General features: G+C 37.0%; 2 protein-coding genes across 12 annotated transcripts in view; one reads left to right on the forward strand and one right to left on the reverse strand.

Annotated features, from left to right (window-relative positions):
• LOC117411408 (sine oculis-binding protein homolog) overlaps positions 1 to 1,420 on the forward strand; it is a 92,268-nt gene extending 90,848 nt beyond the window's left edge. For 7 of the 8 annotated variants that reach the window (XM_059025667.1, XM_059025669.1, XM_034018887.2 and 4 more), the window contains one exon: positions 1,254 to 1,388. Coding sequence is in view for 1 of the 8 variants with exons in the window: in XM_034018891.2 (XP_033874782.1) it covers positions 1,254 to 1,279 (26 nt within the window). In the remaining 7 variants the exon portion in view is untranslated. Of the gene's footprint in view, positions 1 to 1,253 lie in introns of all 8 variants that reach the window. The other variant, XM_034018891.2, reaches the window with a different exon arrangement.
• Positions 1,421 to 12,227: 10,807 nt separating this feature from the next.
• The window catches only part of LOC117411409 (sex comb on midleg-like protein 4), a 55,762-nt gene continuing 46,418 nt past the window's right edge, over positions 12,228 to 21,571 (reverse strand). For all 4 annotated transcript variants that reach the window (XM_059025670.1, XM_034018892.3, XM_034018895.3 and 1 more), the window contains one exon: positions 12,228 to 20,910. In XM_059025670.1, coding sequence (XP_058881653.1) covers positions 20,785 to 20,910 — 126 coding nt within the window. In that variant the 3' untranslated portion in view covers positions 12,228 to 20,784. The remainder of the gene's footprint in view (positions 20,911 to 21,571) is intronic.

Raw genomic sequence — 21,571 nt, forward strand, 5'->3', positions numbered from 1 at the left:
CTGTATAGATGAGAGTTTGATACTGTTATCATCCCTCTCTTTACATTGGCATTCATCTAGCTTCATAAAAGGTCCCTTAGAGTTGTTAGACAGTGGTAGAAACATATTACTCTGGTCTCATGTTTGAGCAGTAGAGCCTGGTGTCAAGGAGCAGTAACCAAGTCTGTTGTTCCATGTAATCAAACTCATACGGTAACTGGCTGGCAACATTTGCATAATGGAATGTGTGAGAAAGTCGATCCACACAGAAGGAGTGGAAAGGGTTTTGGGGGGATCATTACATCATTGGCTGCTCTTATGGAAGATTACAATTGTAAACAGCCATGAGACGGTCTTAGCAAGGCACCATATCTGAGGCTGCTTGGCAAACAACCACATGACCTTGACTGTTTCAACTGTTAACTTTTCCATAATGAGTGATGGATAGCAGTTTGGGCAGTTTCTAAGTATAATAATACACCCATAATAAATCATATTGAGATTCAGTCAGAAAAATATTAGAAAGACCTGCCCACTGTGAGCCGGCAGGATGGCCCTGCCCACTGTGAGCCGGCAGGATGGCACTTCACCGTAAAGCATCTCCAGTTTTCAGGGAAGTTGGCGGGTGGAAAACTGCAGCACAATATGTTACATATAATGAGCCATGGAGTCAGTATTTTTGAGACTGTGAAAAAAAGGAGCGTGGTCCAATGGTTAAAGAAAAGGGCTTGTCACCAGGAGGTCCCCAGTTTAAATCCTGGCTCAGCCACTGACTCATTGTGTGAGCATGAGCAATTCACTTAAGCTTGTGCTCTGTCTTTTGGGTGAGACGTTGTTGTAAGTGACTGCAGCTGATGCACAGTTCACACACCCTAGTCTGTAAGTCGCCTTGGATAAAAGTGTCTGCTAAATAAACAAATAATACAAGCATTTGCTAACTGACCAGCTACTACAAGTGATCTCCTGTCTTGTCCATCATGACTGACTGACTTTTGACAGGGAGATGCAACTGGTATATATTACAGGTATTGTCAGGTATGCCATTTGCAGAACAGCGTATTGAGTGATGTGAGGGGCAGCCCATTTACACAAAAGTGTTAGCTACATGTATTTTTGCAAGTATGTTTTCACCTGTTAGTTAGTGCAGTGTAAAAAGACACGAAGGTCATTTAACCTTTAGTCTTTACAATACAGATTCCAGCTGTTTTGAATTTTCCAAGGTGTCTTCAGACACAATTCAGTGACCTGTGACATTTGCTTCTTTTGTATTTCAGGAGCGGCGCATGACGGCGTTCTGTAGAAGGATGAGCACTGATCTGCAGTGTCTCTTTCCAGACAACACCAGCTCCTCACTCCTCTCCCTCAAGCCCGCAGTCAAACTAGTCGACTTCCTGCTGCATCGTCTCCGACTGGACAGGGGCTGGAATCAAAGGCCTCTGGATTCAAACGACAAACATGTGGAAGCACTCCCCTTTGAGGAACCCCACGTTTGTGCAGTGACGCCAACTACACCCACCTCCTGGGTCAGCTGCTGTGACAGCGGCCGTGTCAAACCAACACTGAGGACATTCCTATTTCCAGCCCTTTCTCTTCCTGTTCTTGCATTATTGTCCCCTTGACCATCCTCGTCTCCTGTTAGTTTTACACCAACAGAGGTACTTTTTTCCTTCGATACTTTTTAATCTCTAAATTAAAATTGGCGGCTGGGGGTAAGACTTTTTTTTCTATGTAAGTGCTGTCGTTTAGCTGCTAAACCTTCTGATCAGCACTCCTTATTAACCCACACTACAGGTACTGAACTTGTATTTGATCATATAAAGGTTTATATTTAGTTCACAGCCCGTTAGAGGTCAAACAAAACTACCATGGATGCACTTTTTTAACGAAGCTTATATATTATTCTGTTAAATAGTAAATAGTCTCTTGTCTGTTTATAAAGACCTTTTTTATTTCAATGCCATATCTCCAGTGTTACACTTTAAAAAAGAAAAATGTAATCTGACTGATTTAAGAAGGAGCTTGTACAGTTTATACTGCAGTTTTTTTTGTGAAAAGTGTGTGATGAGAACTTGGTAAATGTTTATTCTCCTCAGATTTCTCTTTACCCCATTCCCCGCCTCAACCCCACTCTACCCCCCCTCAACCCTTTGGGAACAGAGCAATAGTTTTGAACTGAAGACCAAAACTCCCCCAAGGTGTAAAACTGTCCGATGGGAATATTTGCTGGGCGTCACAAAAAAAAAGACTCTGCTTAAATTTCAACCTTGATGGCTTTTCACTGATCCAGGAAACCAGTGAGACAATCTCTCCATATGCATTAGTCTTTCATGATAATTAGAGTGGTATGGACAAACCAATGTAAACAAGGAGTGTGTGTGGGGAGGCGGGGCAGGGGGTCCGCCATGATTCTGTTTCACTATTTGCTTTTTCCTGTCATGGTTAAAAGAAAATGTGCAATTGAATCCTCAGACGAAGGGTGGAGGATAACAGGGTAGAACTTGACTTATGTGCACTTGTACAGTTGTAGCCAGTCCAAAAGTACAATAGAGCATGTGTGACTTCCACTGGAGTGGGAAGGCCTTTTGTTTTGTATAAAACTGGTGTAGCAAATCCTGGTTGTGTTGCTTTATTTTCAGTGGTAACTAAACGCGGTGCTCTATCCCAAGTGTCCTGCTGTGTCGTTATTTAAATTAACCTTTACTCTTTCCTTTGATGTCCATTGGAACTCGTCAAGTCACTGACATTTTTTACACTGAAGACCTGGTTTGACACGTCAAGGCTTAAACAATGGGTTATTGTACTGTAAATTACTACCAGTGTCACTTTAGATTGGTGCTTATTTTATACCCACTAACTGGAAACTAAGGAACTGACTAAAGTGTCTCTTCTGTAATTATTGCACATGGCGTGCTGTCATAATGACTTTCTTTGTTGGCAAGTATCTTTGAAACATACAATAAGGGCCCTGAAATTAAAGGTCTTTTAATGTAAAAGTGTTTTTAATTTGTATTAAACCAAACTTTAAAAGCCTGTTACAAACTAAACAAAAAGAAAACACTACAAAAATAACACCATTATAAATTAAAATAAGCCTTGCTTAAAATATTGTTTAAATAAGAAAAAAATGCCCTAGTTTATTTATTAAAAAATAAAATAAATAAATGTATTTTTTGTTTTGTTTTACACTTAGAATCAGGCAGGAGTGGGAGGGGGGTGAAAATGAAAACAAGAAATTTAAACTCAAAACAAAAAACATGATCTGCCATTCAAGACGAGGTGAAAAGATAACAGTTTGTATTGAATGGAGTTTGAATTTCCTCATTTTAAGGCATTGTTGACATCTTGCTTTGATAACTGGATATCACTTTCGTACAGCCAATGCGAAAAGAGGATTTCTTCAGTAAGTCATGTTATACAACCTACTGGGAGACCTTATACTGCTGGAACTTCATTTCATTTGTTCATTAAAGCCTCTTGGGGTGGCACCAACCCTACAGTGACATCATCTCTGGGTATGATGCATTCCTCCCCTGCCTTATCACTTTCAGGTCTTAAATATCACTTCCAAAATTTGTTTCTGATTGTGGTCAAAGAACCTCTCGCAGTTTATTGAAATTGAAGCACACTGGCTCAAGTATCAAATACATCTACTACTCAGTCACATGCTTGTCCATCATCAGTAACAATATACAACCAATAAGCTTTCTTTATAAATAATATTGCATTTCAGAAATCTTATTTGAGCTCCAGGACACTCTTGGTCTGGATCCATATGGTTTGCCTTTAGTTGCATTTTGGTCCCATCTTGCATACAGATAACACAATATTACTGCTCCTATATCACAGGTTTGGATTCAATCAAAAAATAGTACAGCACTACATCCCCAGTGTTATTCCCTGTTATATGGCCCTATTCCATCAGACTTCCAGATATAGGTGGACACTCTGTTTATGTCACTGCACTAACATGCAACAAGCCCTAATGTGTAAGTAACTTTAAATGAATGTATTTTTTTTTAATCACAAGTATGCCGTGCCTATGGGAACTCTGACAGGTGGGTTCCATGTTGTGATCAAAGTTTATGGCAGCACCATAGCTGTACTTTGCAATGGCTATGGCGCTGCTATAATTTTGATTTAATCCAAGCCTGAATGTACCATGTTTTTGCTCCCCGGATGTACAGCACTGTATTAATAGTAAAACAGGGAAATAATAAAGGTATGGCCAGCATACCACAGGGGAGCAGTTTTATACACCTGGGAAATTTAATTTTTTTATAGTTTGATTAAAAATTTGTCGTTATTGTTATTTGTTGTTTCTTGATAAAAACATCCCCATTGTGCTGCAGTGTTAGAATAGTATTTCTAAATGTTAATGTGCTAATAGTGGACTCAAGTCAGTGCAGTGTGTAGAAAGTATGGAAGAAAATGCACCAGTAATATATGGGATATTAGAAGCTATTATTCTGATAGTATTTGCTGCTAGAACAAAGACCATGTGTTACTCTATCAACTGCAGGATCTGTAACTAGAAGTTTCTTCTACTGTAAGTCTCACCTCTCATTTCACTTACTTCTTTGAATGGTATTTTCCCTTCAGGTTTACACTTGGCGCCAAATTGAACTTTAACTCTCAAGGGAGAAGCTTCCTTTCATTAACTGTGCAAAAGTGGAGTAATAGTTATCTTGATTCAATTAGCACATTGCTCGCTGAAAATTGATTCTGACTGGCAACCTTGATTAAAGTACCTGTAAAGGCAAATTGCATTAAGTGCCCTGGCCTCTAGAAAGACCATCTTTATTTGAGTGTCAATCCTTAGTAAATAAGGAGGAGGGTGACATACATGTTAGCATGTTTCTCCTGACAGCCTATCATCATGAAAAACCTGTTTAATCTTTTCTTTATTTAAGTGGCTCAACGAATACCAGAGGAATAAAACAGGCTTTTTGTAAATGGTTTGAGTTTTACGTTTATCAACAGAAGTGTTTTTTTTTTTTTTTCAAAACCCTGTTTGTTTTTTGCTTGGTCGCTTTCGAATATTTTTTTTTTTTTATGTGAGGCCTCCTAGTGAATATGGCCGTTTCAATTAGACAGTTCAGCCCCAAAGACCCTCTCTTCCACTCTGTTTTTCGCATGGCTGAATCGTATGCTATCACTGCCAAGGCGATAATGCAACCAGATACTTTTATACATATTGATCTTTTTTTTCTAGGAATTTAGTTTCATGGGGGTTTAATTGTTTTTTTTTTTTTTTTTTTTTAGCTTTTCAGTCTAATTGTTACACATTTTAGCCTACTCCTTTTAAACCCTGATCCATCAGTGGGTTTTATTTTTCCTGGTGTAACTTTTCAGAAATTTTATATCAGCATTGCAACTTGCAGCAGCCTGCTTGTGTCACGGTGTCAGGTGTCAGCGAGATGAAAGGAACTCCAAATCTGAGCAGCTCCACAAACTCTGTGACTCGGATTCTCTGCACAGCAGCAATACTCTGTCTATCCTTGGTAAACTCTATCCCTGGTAGGAAGATGATCTTTCAGAGCTGGCGAGGTGCTAACTTTTATCTCCTGATGACAAGTCGTGAGACAGAAGACTGGAGCGAGACGGCTGAACCCTTGTAAAATTTCCAAACAAAGGAGCTTTTTAAATTTTTGTATATTTTTTTATATTTGGTTCCTTGTTTTCTTTTATCCTCCTGCCTCTGTTGAACAGTTTCCCGTGTAACCTGAGCCAAGGACTGGAGCCCAGTGTCCAGATGAGAGATTGTTGACTCAAATTCAGTGGTGAAACATGAGCAGGGCTCTGTTGATCGAGAAGCATTCACGCCAAGTTGGGGATCCGATGTCAGGCTAATTATTGCTTCTACATTTCTATATTTTCAGCCTCTTTCTTTTTTCTGCTTCAGCCACTTTCAATTGGTAAAAGCCCTCCCTTGACAGCTCAGTCCCCCCTTCCTCTTTAGGATGCCACCTGAAGCCTTTTGTGCTGAATAGCCGTTAGCTTGAAATGGGGAGATGCTCCTGCGAATGCTGTAACCAACTCCCTGATACACCAGCATGAGGGCCCTTCGTTTAATTCTCCAGCTGCAGCATGAAATATCTCTTTGGGCAGCCTTCTTATTAATCTGATCTTCCCTTATGCCCTTTTGATTCCTGTCACTGGCCCTCTTCCTCATGTCACCCACTATCGTGGTTTTGGTGTACAGCTCAGATGTGACGCCATCCTCTGGTGCAGCAACTCCAAACATCCCTCTCCCATTGCTTCATCTTGATAGGGAAGACAAAAGATTCTTGTCTGCAGTCTAAACATAATCTTGCTTCCAATACCAAGGAGAAATCTTCTCAGTTCATACCACAGTGGCACTACGCTTGTCAGTCACACTGTATTCCTTTAGCAGCAGTTTTATGCAAATGCGACTCAAGTATAGAAAAGCTTTAGGGCTGGCTTTCTTACAGGGGGCGAGGTGCACTTTTTTTTTTTTTTTTTTGATCGGGTCGAGATGCTTCAAAGTTATCACTGTCGATAACTGTCACTGTTAAGATCATCCCCATATTGTGCTTTGACTGATACTGCATCCTTAGAAAAGCACAGTCTAGCAGTTATGCTGTTTAAGTGGATTTGTTTATGGATGAATTCATACATGTTGAATAATTGGTGCCCAGCAGCCTAACCTTTGCTGTGACCTGGCTTGGTTAGATTCTTTCCTACTCCTCCTACACATGCTGTAGGGTAAGGGTGTTTACTAATCACATGTTCTACGTGCCGTCAGGATTATTCTCAGACTTGTAAAGTGGTTTCCTGCAGGCTATAGTCTGCAGCACAATTTGAAATGATGGATTTTTTTACCAAGATGTCAAGGGAGAAAAACACAGTACTAGAGCACTGTATATATATATACCGTGTTGTAGTTATGTGAAGGCATTGGTATGGTATTAAAGGAATAATGTTAAACACTTTTTTTTTTTTTTTTAAAACAAGAACCACCATTGCTGGTCTGTCCATTCATTCAACCGAGGTTCGCTTCGCTTAAATGAATTAATAAATACCATTGATTTAGATTTTATACATGAAGCTGATGAATAACCCCAGAATAAAACTGACTTCAGAAAAGGAATCAATAAGTTAATGTTTGGGATACATTTAAGATAAAAATTTAATTAGACACATTTGTTGTAACCCATGTCTTGTACGGGTATGTTTCCACAGCTTTGATCCTTCACCATCCAATCCGAGAGCAGGGTCTGTAATGGCTGTTTTTTAATTAGGTTTGTGGTAAACATTAATCTACTGTCAAAGCCATTCCCAATAGCCTAATTAGTATTTAACAATCAGGTAAAGAAACAATGAATTCTTCCAGATTTTTGCCTTCTGAGCAAGTCAAAATGAGGGCTAATGAGATGGTGAAGCTGAAGCAGCTGCGTGACAACTAAAACATTACTAAACTGAAAACATGATATAACATAAGATATAACAGGGTTCAGCTTTACTGCAGTGGTGGTGTGTTGGGTAAATCTTTTTTATACAATCCTGAATTTACTAATGAGCTCCTGTAGCTGCCCAGGGACTGCCCAGATTGAGTGTTTTGGAGTCCAGACATCAGTGTGTTCACTTTCTGTCACAAGTGAAGTCCAGAAAGAGGTGATGTACCTGGCCCACATTATTATTATTATTATTATTATTATTATTATTATTATTATTATTATTATTATTATTATTATTATTATTATTATTATTATTATTATTATTATTATTATTATTATTATTATTATTTATTTATTTATTTATTTAACAAACACTGTTGTGTTATAATTTTTTCAGCTTCTTGATTGGGCGCTTCATATGAAGAATTGTATCTTTATCAGCTTCATGATAAAAACAACACTGCAACTAAAAACCAGACCTCACAAGCAACTAACAGAAAGTAACACGTTTACAATAAAAAGAGATGGCACTTTAAAGATGCAGTGTCCCACAGTCATGTTTGAGTTTTCATTACAATGCGATTCCTAGGTGAACGTTCCCCACTTTCTTCCACTTTGCTCCATAGTTGGCATACCAGTTAGTTTCCATTATCCAAGATCATTTTAGCTGTAGTAACTGTATGTGACATCTGCACATTTAAAATCACAAACGTGTCCTGGACATAAACACACACACACACACACACACACACACACACACACACACACACACACACACACACACACACACATACAGGGATCTACGAAGGGAGTCTGAAATATTGAAAGCACAGATGTCACTTGAGCATTAAAAATAAAAAATAAATAAATAGCAAATAGTTTTAAAATAAAAATATATATTATGTAAATGAAAACAAAAAACACAGTGGGTCTGGTCGGTTAAAAATAACTGCTATTGAAATCAATAATACCAGTATATCATAATACTGAACACATTAGGATGCCTGAGACGGCACTCGATCTGAATTCAGAATGTAAATTAAAGTATATCAAGGGACAAGGCTAGTTGGGTCAAGTTAAACTCAAAATGTTAATTCAGGAATGCAATGAAAAACAAAACCCTCAAGGTATTCTGTGAACAGCACTGCTAGCAATACAAGAGTGACCACTAGATGTCAGTACTGTTACGTACGGATTGATCCCTCAGTATTGTATCAACAAAGACCAGTGTCACACAATAAATGCACAGTGTAATACAGAATGTATTTGTGCTATTATCTGAACAGAAGTATTAAAACTCTTAAAACATACAGTAGTGCTAAAATAAAGACCAGTGTGAATATTTAAAAGCAGCTTGCAGAGTTAAGAAGCTGTTTTACTCTTTCAGTCTCTACAGGAAAGATAACTCCATTCAAAACTGCAGACCAGTAAACTACTCTTGTGTATACCCATCTCAATAAATGCCAGTTTTGTATTAATTTTTTCGTTTAAGACACAAAATGTTGCATAAGTCATCTTAGGGTTAGAGTCTGTAAAGTTACGTTGTGCTAAAAGAGTTCATTTAAAATTGAACCCTATTCAAATCATTATTCTAGTTGTCATTTCCCATTATTTTTCAGTTTTCGTTTAAATGAGTTGAAAATAACAAATATTGACAGGTCCGGCACAGTTTGCCTTTTCACTGTTCTTGTGTCATTTCTACACTGCGATTAAAGTTTGTTTGAGGAAACATGTTTTTTTCTGTCCTTTTGGGCTATTTTCTTCGTTATTTTTTTGTTTTTAATCCCTTAAAAAAACAGTAGACAGGAAAGATCCACCACCACACCTGTTTCACATATTACAGATGTACTGTAAACTGTCTGTGTCTTTGAAAATAAGCTTTTTTAAAGGAAGTTTTTTTTTAAACAGATAAAACATAAAAGAGCAGCATTTATGTCATGCCGGAACTTTAAAACCCAACCATATTTTATATAACTCTCTCCTAAAACGTTTGAATGCAGATAAATACATTGGACCACAGTGATGTACCATTAAAATTATGAATGTGGCCCTATGTGCTGACTCACATACAGTACTTAACAGCTTTGTTAGTAACAGTTTGATGATTTAGCACTGTAACCCATAAACCACTTGACTTTAAAAATCATACTTCAGGCTTTCTACATGTGTACCCTACAGTACAGTAACAATTAAATCTCAGGATATTTCTGAGTGCGGTATGTTAACAACTTACATTATGGAATTAAAACCCTCCCAGTCCAGTGAATAGTCTAACTATTATTTTTTTTTTTTAATAAAAAAAACCTTTTCTTTTTTACACTGTACACTGATCACTCGTGCTATCTTAACTTATTGCTTGTGTATTCTGCTGTTCTGGTTAGGCTTGTTTAGGTTTCCATCTTTTCTGTAGCTTGTTTGAACCAGAGAAATATTGCAACAAGTACACCCCCACTCCCGCTCTTGCATGTAGATTTGACCTTGTGGTGGTTTATATACCTTGTTTGTGTGCATGCAGAACATTTTATAGTATTATTTATTAATGAAAAGTGTTTGCATTTGCAAAGAAAAGAATACACAAAAAAAGTCCATTGGCTCTGTAGTTTGGTTGCAACACAGCTGCACAATCAATTAGAATTGCAAAGCTGCAAGGCCAAGCTCCTTCGCTTTTTCATTGTTTCACTTGTCACACAGATTGCTTTAAGAGTATCATTTTTGTGTTGTAACAGTATTTATGTTTTTTTCCCGGTGAAATGCCTATCAGGACCACAATAAATAGAGCCACACATCAGTTTCTTTAATCTTTTGTTCTGGTTTTGAAAAGCGTGATCTGTCCCAGTGAACATGGAATCATATGGTAACCCTAACTAAAATGCAATTCCTTGGTCTCTTTTTTTCTGTACGTTTCAATAGTTCAGGTCTTCCCTATGTTATCAGAAAGCATACCTTGTAAAGTTTAGTTGATTTGTTAAGCCACATGGATCTCTTTGTGGCACACTTTACAGCGCTGGGGAAATCAATGTGCATTGCATCAACCAGCTATCCATGGCTATCCTAGGATTACCCAGAAAATAAAATGCTGTAAACAATATCGGTGGATTCCCAGGTGTTGCAAAATATTATTAAAAAATCCAGCTGTGGCTTATCCCGTCAGGGTATAGGCTAATCAAACAAGCCCCGCAGTGTAGGAATGTTTCCCCAAAGCACAAAGGCCTCACACACCTATAAAGCTAGGATATTCAACACTGTTAAATATTGTACAACCACAAGGGACACCACACCTTTTAAAAGAATACCCATCACATTGACTGGTTCTGTATCTTAGACACATTGAGTTTGTGACTGGAAAAATACAGTTCTGTATATTACTGATGTGTATCTAATTTTAATTCTGCCGCTAAAAACATTTGGCAAGTATTGAAAATGATAAATAATTATTAAATGCATCGTATACATGAGGAAACAAAACTCTATTCACAGTTCAGCTGGCATAACTAAACTGGTGTAAAAAAAAGACATTGTGCTAAATTAACAAAATTGGTTTCAATCTGTCAAGCTATTTCAAACTGTGATTAAAGCTGAAAGGTACCTGTGTAAATATTATTTTGTGATTTTATGATTTAGTGATTTAATTTTAGAGCCAAATGTAATTTATTTATATTTAAATAATAAAGCTGGTGGCCCCTTTTCACTTAATCATAAACCAGTGTCCCTGAAGTGGGTTTTGTAAATGTTATTTTTAATCACATAACTGCAGCGTGACATTAATAGGGTGAGAAACATAGGCTATCACGTGTTGATGCAATGAACTGAAAAAAGATGGTAATGAACAATGACTGCATATTAGAAATACACATTGGGGCAAACCAGCCCAAACACTGCAGTCCAATACTGACACCTACAGGAGAATGGAAGAGAGCAGCTGCAGTGTCCTGCACAGCGTTGAGCTATTACCATACTGGCCATGGTCAGTGCAGCGAAGCATAAAGTTCTAAGTTATTGAATTATGAAATATACAGTAAGGGTTGAATGGGGTACTGATTAAATACTCTCATTTGGATCCAAAGTGTACATCTACTGTGCATTACTGTATAGTGAATGAGTTTGGCTTTTTATACTTTCAGTCAGTATGCCACAGAAATTATGCCTCCCCCCCCCTCCTCCCCTACATTTACCATAGAAGGCTATACAGGGGCATTTTAAATGCAAATTTCCAGGTGCAAACAATTTTTGTGACACTGAGATTTACCAGCACATATTAATTAGAAACGTGCGTTACACAAGATTGACAAATCCGAATTTAATTGTGCTTGCGAACATTCTAAACTCTGTGCATACAAACAATTTAAGCCATGTTTTTTTACGTACGATTGATAAGTATAGCCCTGGATTTTAAGGTCCCCAACCCAGCAAAAAGTTCTCAATGTGAAACCAAGTCTAATACTGAAAAGTTGCAAATGAACCATGCAGCAAACTTTTCACTTGAGTTTTCCTGCCATGAAATGAACTCCATCTTGTGTTTGCCTAGGGCAGGCTGTAAAATTGTTCTTTCCATGTCTGATATCTCATACTTAACTATATCGTGCATGTACATATTGCTGAGGGCATGCCCTCAGGTCTTTCAAATGGACTGTTTATAATTGCATGATATGTACCAAGCCAACAGCATGCATCCTTTATTTACTGTAGAGCGCAACACAGCTAAATAAACAGCTTTGGAAAGACCTTGGTCCATTCTCTCTCCTGATTCAATCTCCAGTAACTTACCATCAGCTGCAGAGCCTCACACCGAATAGATTTGTTTGTGTTTAAAGGAGACACGGATACAAAACATTATTTTGATACACATTTAAGATTCTTTTATTGAAGCAGTTTACATGTTGTGCAAACTTTAAAACATACAACACCATACAGCACTTTACAGAACAATGTGCGTCTTAAATAAAAAGTCATAGATTACAAAAACAATAACAGTCTTTACAAAATCAGAGCCTAAAGCAGCCAAAAAGTCAATCACTTCACATGGCAAAAAAGAAAACAATATCTGACTAATACCTGGCAGACTTTAGATTAGCTTTTTTAACTGATCCATTTCAGATGCCTGCCACAACACAAAGAATGAACAGTAATATACAATAGGAATATTCACTATTCTGTGTAGCTGCACTTTATTTCATAAACACACATCTCTAAGTAATTTACAACTGTTATAAATAGATGGACTGTAGTGAAAATGAGAAACAAATCTGTTGATCCATTCCCTAAGAAAAGTATTTTAACAAACTGTAATACTGAATACTAAAGACTTACACACCACCTGGGATCAGAAACTTCCACATGTGTACCAGGCAGGCACCTAAGAACCGTTTGTTTATTTGCTACATTACGGAACTATAGAAAAGCTAGTAATATATTTGAGCCTCACTGTTTTCAATGAACCCCAATGCCACCGCGTTTAGAAATGAATCCCCGCTTGCTTTGGTTTCTATTCGCCAAGACTGATATTTTCAAGTCTTGATTCAGACTTCACTAGTCTAGCAGTCAGCAACTTTTTAAATTTCTATTCTTTAAAAGCACCACAGGATATTTGTTCGTGAAGGACACAATTTAAATGAATGTATGATATGGGAATGGTATGTAATTGTATTATGGTATATTGCAGCAATGTTGCATTGTGCAAGATGAAAAGAGGTAACAGGTGTTTTCCCAACCAGTAACTACTAGACATTTCTACAAATAAAAATAAAAAAAATAATACTATGCATGGCAAAAGTATTTAATACCGATTTGATGGCACAGGTTATGGATCACAGGCTTCAGTAGAAACCTTTAGTCTAATCTTTACTTCATAAACCCATTGTGAAATACATCAGTACATCACAATACAATACATTACCCTGAACAGTATATGGGCTATGCTGCAGTAGTGTGCCTCTGAACTAGGATATCCTGGAGCCCATATTCCTGCTACTAAATTGTGTAACAAAGTTGACGACTGTTTAACTTGATCTGACCAAATTGTGCTGCTGTGATAGCTGGTTATGTGTAAACTCTGTCTTACAGAAGGAAAGAGGATAGTTAGTATACAGTGAGTGCTGGTTGTAACAAGGTTAGCTGGTGAGTGGCCTTTACTGCAGAATAGCCCATACTGTGTAAATAATGAAAACAAGGTCTGTTAAATATAACTGGCGAAGCCTCTTTATGATTTAGCACATCACATCCTGCTCATAGGGACATTTCATAACAAATACAAGACAAACACGGCCAGACCAACCCAGGTAACTGCCTGAAGCTCCTGTAGTAAAATACATAGTGAATCAAGTGCTACAACTGTATATTGGACATCTTAACATTTCTAAGTCAGTCTTTACAGAGCACGTATGGTGAGAATACTGATTTAACCACAGTAAATTGTAACAGCAATTCTCACAGGGATGTCATGCTTGCCATAACTACAAAGAAAAAACTAAACAGACTGTTAAAAATGTCTCTAAATAGTAAAATTACTTAACATAGCTGCCCTTTGTTTAAAATACTTAAAAGAAAAACACACATTATACATAGAGTAGTAGATAACTGATCACTTAGAGAATTACCCAGGCAAAAATATGTATCCTGTGGCCCAATGCAATTCATGTGTCATTTCCTCTTGATAGAAAACCTGCTATATATATATATATATATATACATATATATATATATATATATATATATATATTTGGGGGTTTTAATTGATTAATCACACCTGTGGGCTTTGATTGATTAAAAAATAATTGATCGATTCATCTTGTATACCTGAGTGCTGTATCACAAAAACAAATCCTGAAAAATAGTAGAGGGTACTGACTGGAAGCTACACCCAATATCTCACAATCTCTCTGAATGAAGACAAACAGACTGCAACTTGCAGCACTTGCTCACCTTTCTTTCCTTTCACAGCAGTACTACAAGTTTATTGTATCACCTTAGTCGCAAGTAAGTTGATTTTTCTTTTTATTCAATGTATTTATTCAAACTGTATCAGAAAATGAATATAGAAAAATGTCTGACAAACTGGCTGGCTTTGTGATTTAACTATGTAGTGTATATAGTTGTTGTGTTTGCTGTTAGGAGCATTGATACGGAAGCTGAAGAAAGCTAAAGACATTTTTTTCTTTCACTTTAAATGTTACTTTATTATAGTCAGTCAAAAAACGTCATTATTCGATCGTTAAACATGCAAAAAAGAGTGACTCAAATAAACCAATACATCTTGACATTCCAAACAATCAGTAACACATCTTCCATTTTTTGCTTTTAAAAGCACTATACCCATCCTTAGCACCATTGATTAAAAAAAAAAAAAAAAAAAAAGATGTGAGCCCTTTGGCTAACTTCCAATTACATGTAAGCAAATATATTCAAACTGTCAAATTACATGCAAGTGCTGTAATATATGTATAGGAAACATTAGCTGGCATTATGAAACATTTGCCGTAGTGTAACTTACATATAATCTAAACCCTAACATTCTAAATGTAATCATCAAAACACAATGTGTGTTACAGTTGTACTGATTCATAGAGTGATGTTATGTGCCACACTGCTTGTAGTGCATTATATTGGCAGCTGGAAACTTGAAAGAATAGCAGTTCATATTCCTGTTTGTATAATCAGAAAAGGCATAAACAAGTACCTGTATATCCGGGAGACACAAGAATAAACGTTACCTGGACTGGTTTCACAAACATCTGCCTGGAAGAGGTTTTCTTTCACTGATCGGCAGGTTACAACAGCATTATGTTAATACTTTGTATTACCTGTACTTGTAATTGTCTTTCAATACAATTTGATATCACTAGCAAACAGGTGTCATTAATCGATGGGATAATAAATTGATCAACAGAAATTATATATATATATATATATATATATATATATATATATATAGATATATATATATATATATATAAAACTCTCTTTTCAAGAAAGAATGTCACTCTTGTAAGAATGGTATTCAAAAAAGCACCACAGGTGCATAATCACAATGTGAGCACTACTCAACTCAGGCACAGTAACAGCATGGTAAAATACTGTACTCTCCCTTTTCTAGCCAATAAGGAGTAATCCACTAAAATACTTTTGAAATACTGTATACATAGAACTGCTTGAAAATGATTTCAAAGGGTACACAAAAACACTGAAAGCCCCCACTGCGCATTTTTCTAAATACCTCTATATTAAGGTTGTGTCCTGTCCTGGTATAAACCTGAAAGAAGCGCCTGCAACACAAACTTTTTATTTTGTATTTCTGTATTTACAATTCTTAGTGCCCAAAATATCTGTACATCTTTTGTTTCCTTTAAATTCACCACTAAAAGGACTATTAACTTCTGCCAATCTGATCAAAACTAGAAAAGATTTTTCCTTCAAATCAACATTCCTCAACTGCCAATTTCCCCATAGTCAGAAATGGAAACAAATCTCTGTCGCTGCATATTGTGAGCGAGTGAGTGGACAGCTGGGTCACTTCAGTAGTTTCATTTGTAACATTGATAATGCACTGCATAACTGAACAAGCCCATCTTGACCTTTCCCCTGGGCCTATCAAAACCAATTTATAGCTAACCCTGTGTCCGTATGTAAAGGTGCATTAAGTTATTATAGGTGGACTGATTCGACAGCTGAAGTTCTAGAACTACATAACATAACATCATAACATTAACTTAAAAAAAAACACTCATCTTTATTTTAATTACTTGTGGCAGACGACGACATGCAATGTAGTCACAATGCAATAACAACAGGCACCAGTTCTGCTTTTGAGATCTCACAGCAAATCTGCCAAGGCAGTTATAACCTTGAACTTGAAACCAACTATCATGATGTGAACTGAACTGTTACTTAATGAAATGATTAAACATACACGCCTGTTATAACCAGTAACTGCTCACGTCTTCTTAAAAGGTGTAACGTCAAAATACTGGGAAACGAGAGCCCCGCGGTATCTGCACAGCAGTTAAATTGCAAACTGTCAGAAGGATCAGAACACGTTAATTCCTTTACACACTGGACACAGCTGAATTGTGGTTGCGACCACATGACCCTGTTCCAGAAAGAGCGTAGAGTATTTAAAACACACAGAAGACTAACGTGTTTATCAACGTGTTCCAAGTGCTTCTGAAATAAATGAAAAAGTGCTCCATGTCAAGTGGATTAAGGTGCAGTTAAACTGTGGTTCTTGGAACACTAACTAGCCAGCCTTTTGGTATTTGTTGAAGCAGTTTCATGATAATGAACGATGTCTGTTCCAGGCATTTGCAAGCAAACTGGTACTTTACTCAACTTGGATCTCTTTGGAGGCGGAAAATAGTGGCAAGAAACACATAAGTAAACCTTGTATAAGTGAAAATGTGACAGCTTAACAAATTGAAACGAGAGCATGGTGTGATGGCTGGATGATAAGCAGTTTGGTTAAATCTAGAATGCCATTCAGTAAATTCAATAGTTCACTGAATACACCCGTGAATAAAATAAATCACACAATTTGTATTCTAACATCTATGACGAGAACAGCTGTGACAATATTGCCAAACAAAACACACCACAATCAAGAAGTTACTAGTATATCAAGGTAAGCAATATGAACAGGTAAACAGATTTATTGTTTGTATTCTGCAGGTGCCTTTGGACGATGCAAGTTGATTCTCTTGGCAGTTTCAAGTATAAAATGAGATGAGGATGATCCCTCTTGTCCTTGTGTTGGTAAATCCTTCTGGATTTTATGAAACTCACCCCATAGACCAGTTACTGGAGCTATACTGCACATAGCAGTTTCTCCTGGATATAGTACCTGTGTACAGCCAGCAGTGTTACTACAAATAAAGAAACTTAACATGAAATGCTGCAAAACTGAGGTAAAACAATAAGTCAAGCAGACAAAAGTTTTTGGATAATGCCGTCATCAGTATTACACTGATTATTAAAAGATATGGATGAGTGCTGCAAAATACTAAAATTCTATTTAAACTCAAAAGAAAAAAAAACACAGACGTACGAAAACATAATTTACCCTCTTTGTTGACAAAACAGTTGTTTTAACTTTCAAACTACGCCAAAAACGTGACACAAAATGAGCGACAAAAGATGAGCTTTGATAAGATGCAACCTGACTGCCAAGCTTATTTTTCTAATGCCTCGACATAACGACAGTACTTCATAAATGTCAGGTTTATGAGTAGTGTCAAGATACAGTATGTGCAATGCTTCTTTGTATAAAGCTATAGGGCTCGATTCTGATGAAACGAGTGCAATCGCAGACGCAGTGGTTAAAGTCAAACGCGTCTGCCCCATAGGGCGTGGCTTCTCCAAAAGTGTGATTCTGATCAAAATAAAAACCCAGCGCAAGCGTGTTTAGTGGCGCAGCGACAATGCCCAGCCAATCAATGTTGAGTAGGTTGGGGAATCTGCTATCCAATCAGAGCCAGGCAACAATCCCTTTAAGAGACAGAATGCACTTGCATCACAGCAAGGCTCCGTTTTGAATATAGAAGTGGCGATCATGTCGATGGGCAGTACCACAGAACAAGCAGCACGAGTCAGAACAGCAAGTAGTAGGTCACTTGCCGAGAGAATACGTAAACCATGCTTCACAACACAGAAGATTGCTATATTAATAGAAGAGGTAGCGGCACGTACGGCAATCATTTATTATTTATAATTATACAAGGTACATGATTTCATGGCATTGACATTACTACATGTAAAGTGTAAAATACTTACTACCCTCCCTGATCTGTCTACCAGTAGCAGCAGCTGATTCATTTTCTAGCAGGACATGAAGTGCCGCATCACGTTGCTCCTCTTATGCTGCTCTCCATATACTGCATGGAAATATTTTCACTTGTAATAATTGCCATGAAAATAAATTGCTACAGTCCTCGTGAAAATCTGCAAAATAGGATTTTTTTTTTTAATTCATATATTTGTTTATTATTATTTTTGTTGTCTTTTTTCTTATCTTTTACTTTTCTTTCTTTGATTTCCTCTTTCTATGTCAGTCCAAGCACACACAGTTGCTACTTAGGACTACTTAGCTTTTTATATAGTGTGTTCAATTGTTAAAAGTTCCTGATGCACCACTAAATAAACCTGGTTTCAGCGGGTCTTAACGCAGTGCTCAATTGTCTATTTGGGACCCCACTGCACTGTCATCAGAATCGCTTCGGCGAATATGTTAATGATATCACACCCTGAAATTTATGCCGACATGCGATGGGGCAGGCGCTATATAACGGTCCAGGACACGTCTTCAGAATACCATTTCAGCGCAATGTTTTTTTATTTTACGTCTCCACTCCATTTTTGCGCCACAGAATCGGGGGCAAGCGCCGTTTGCGCTTGCACTTGCATTTGCGCTGTCATCAGAATACAGCCCATAATGTTTTAACACCAGTTTTAAACTCACTTTTAAGAGTTTGTTACTGTCATTATCGCCAAACTGAACTCCCAACTGATGATATTAATGTAGAAAAACACATGTTAAAAGTTAGCACCAACATGAAGTGATCCATGTAGCATCTATCTGGCATGCATAAATATACCAGTGCCTCTAAGAATCTCAATAATAAACATATATTTTTTTTTTAAACTTGACTTATACCTATTATCATAAAAAGCAGCATTCACATACAGATATCAATAAAAAAACACAAATGCAGTACATACACACACACACACATACACACACAGTCACAGATGAAAGCTTCCAAAAGGACTAGCTCCCATCACATTGACGGTTCAGCTAAAATGCTAGAGCATTTTGTGGGCCCAGTGTTTTGCACCGAGTACCTCCGCTTTTAAAGCTACTTTGGAAGAAAAAAAAGGCAAGATTCAGCTTTCAGCTGAAACTGCTCCTAACAGGTCTTCATCTCATTTTAAAATGGCAGAAAGTAAGGTCTGCAAGAACCAAAAAAGTATGGCGCATGACAGACTACCTAAGCAAATACAAGCAGATGCAGCCTCTATGGCTAAACACCTGGAAGTATATGAAGGCAATTAAACGGTAATGTTTACAACTGTCCAGATTGCCCACAGTACATTTGTAATTTATCTTTCTCTTATATAGATGTTTAAAAAATAACCAACAAAAACTAAATAGAAATTTGCCAGAAAACATACAATAGTACTGGGAATTATTTCTGAACGTACATTACTAGCTTAATTGGAAATGAAATGATTTTCAATTGGAATACACAGGTACATATAAAACATCAAACCCATATACTGTATATATATATATGGCTTTAGAAAATGTTTTTTTTCAACACCATTTATACCTGAAGCAAATGTGGAGTTGAAATGCAACAGAGGGGAAAACTTTACCAAACAAAAACAGCCTTTTTCTTTTTGAATTGCCCGATTGTGGATCTGCCTTCTGAAGATTTCTTTGTAATCCTAACAAATGTACAGTACAGAGATATAAATGTAAAAACTAAACTCATTCAATTTCTAATGGAAAACATGACTAAGTTGTAATGTAATGGCAAAACAACCTCTGCCAAAAACATGTTTCTGCTTACAGTTTAGCTACTTTAACAATTAAATTCCTACACATACTTGAATCTTACATTTTAAAACTAGCATGGCCTTAGAGATGTGCCAGACAACCCATATCTAATGTAGGTAGCATGTGGATAAAGATATCTCTCCGTTCAGTGATGAAGCAGATAATCACATATGAATTTAGGATTGCTACTGAGTAACTAATTACAGTGAGCTGTAATGTGTTAAATGCCCAGCAGGTGGTGATGACGTATTGTTGTGTATCTCTTATGAATATGTACATGGCAATGCTGTGATGTAGACAGTAGGTGTAGGAGTAGAAGCTGTACATATGGGTGTCCATTTTCAAACTCCATTGCCTTAGATTGTCCTTGGACCCAAGATCTCTTAGCCCTCTACCAAAGCTAAATTCTCAAAATAATGAGTTTGAGGTGGCTATTGAGTCTCTCTGTGATAAGGAACCTAGATTTACATAGAAAAATGTCACATATCATTTCCATTATCATTCAGTAGTTTACCTGGAGCTGGCTACTCTATATGATCAATGTGGTATCAAAGTTCTGAGGCATATATTTAGTACATAACAGCTCACTGAAACTATAGAACGCCTTTTGGCACATAGCAGCCAAAACTCAATAAACAAAAATAACAGTTCATTTGCATTGTCTGCAGGTAATTATTCCACCTTGCACACATCTCTACTTGGCCTGGGACTGGTAAAAACTTAAAAAGTAATACATTTTCTAGAAATGCAATCAAATTAGTTATTTTCCAGAAATAGTCTCTAACCTGCATTGCCCCACTGCTTAATGCGTTTACCAAATGTTGTCCTGCCCCATCAGTAAATTCAGAATTTTGCCTGTTTTAGTTTATCGATGTGATAGCAGAGTTTCAATGCCGGCCCGAGCTTCAGTCCCAGGTATTTCATGATCATGTCACTCTTCAGGAGAAGCAAAGCGTTTCCATCTATCTCCTGCCAAACGGAAACACAACATTAAATCATAAATATTCTCCAAGCTTTCAATGCACTTATGACAATGAAAATGTACTAAAATAATTCCCCTTCACCTTATATTGCCAAATGTTGCTAACAGGCAATTAATTTTTTTCTATTTTAATTGTATCATGTCCCCATAAACTGGTTTCTGTCTCCTCTGGTATGGTGTAGCCATAAAGGAGGAGCCAGAAACCAACTATTAGGGAATATTACAGTAAAACAAACAAAAAATAGTGCTGCCTGAAAACAGTATTTGTCAATATAGAAGCAAAACTGACTTTTTTTTAAAGACGCAACAAACAACAAAACTGTTTGTCGTGGTTTTCAATTTGCGAGCCTCAATTAAACATGTGTTGATCGATTTATCTCCATGGTGTCCTATTTGGAGCCTCACATATATTTTATAATCACTACAAGTATTTGAAGGCTTTCATGAAGATTCAACATCTCTTTGGTCCAGTTGCTTTAAGTACATGAATTGTTTTATTATTGTTATTTACTGTATTCAAACTCATATAATGACTAATTGGATCTGGATGACTGAGAATGTCTCAAGTGAAATCCACATCATTCAATATCACAGCTTAATAATAACTTCTTTATTAGTTACTGTACCAAAGATACATACATGGTGGTA

Source organism: Acipenser ruthenus, chromosome 6 (genome assembly GCF_902713425.1).
Source record: "Acipenser ruthenus chromosome 6, fAciRut3.2 maternal haplotype, whole genome shotgun sequence".
NCBI classification, from domain to species: Eukaryota; Metazoa; Chordata; class Actinopteri; order Acipenseriformes; family Acipenseridae; genus Acipenser; species Acipenser ruthenus.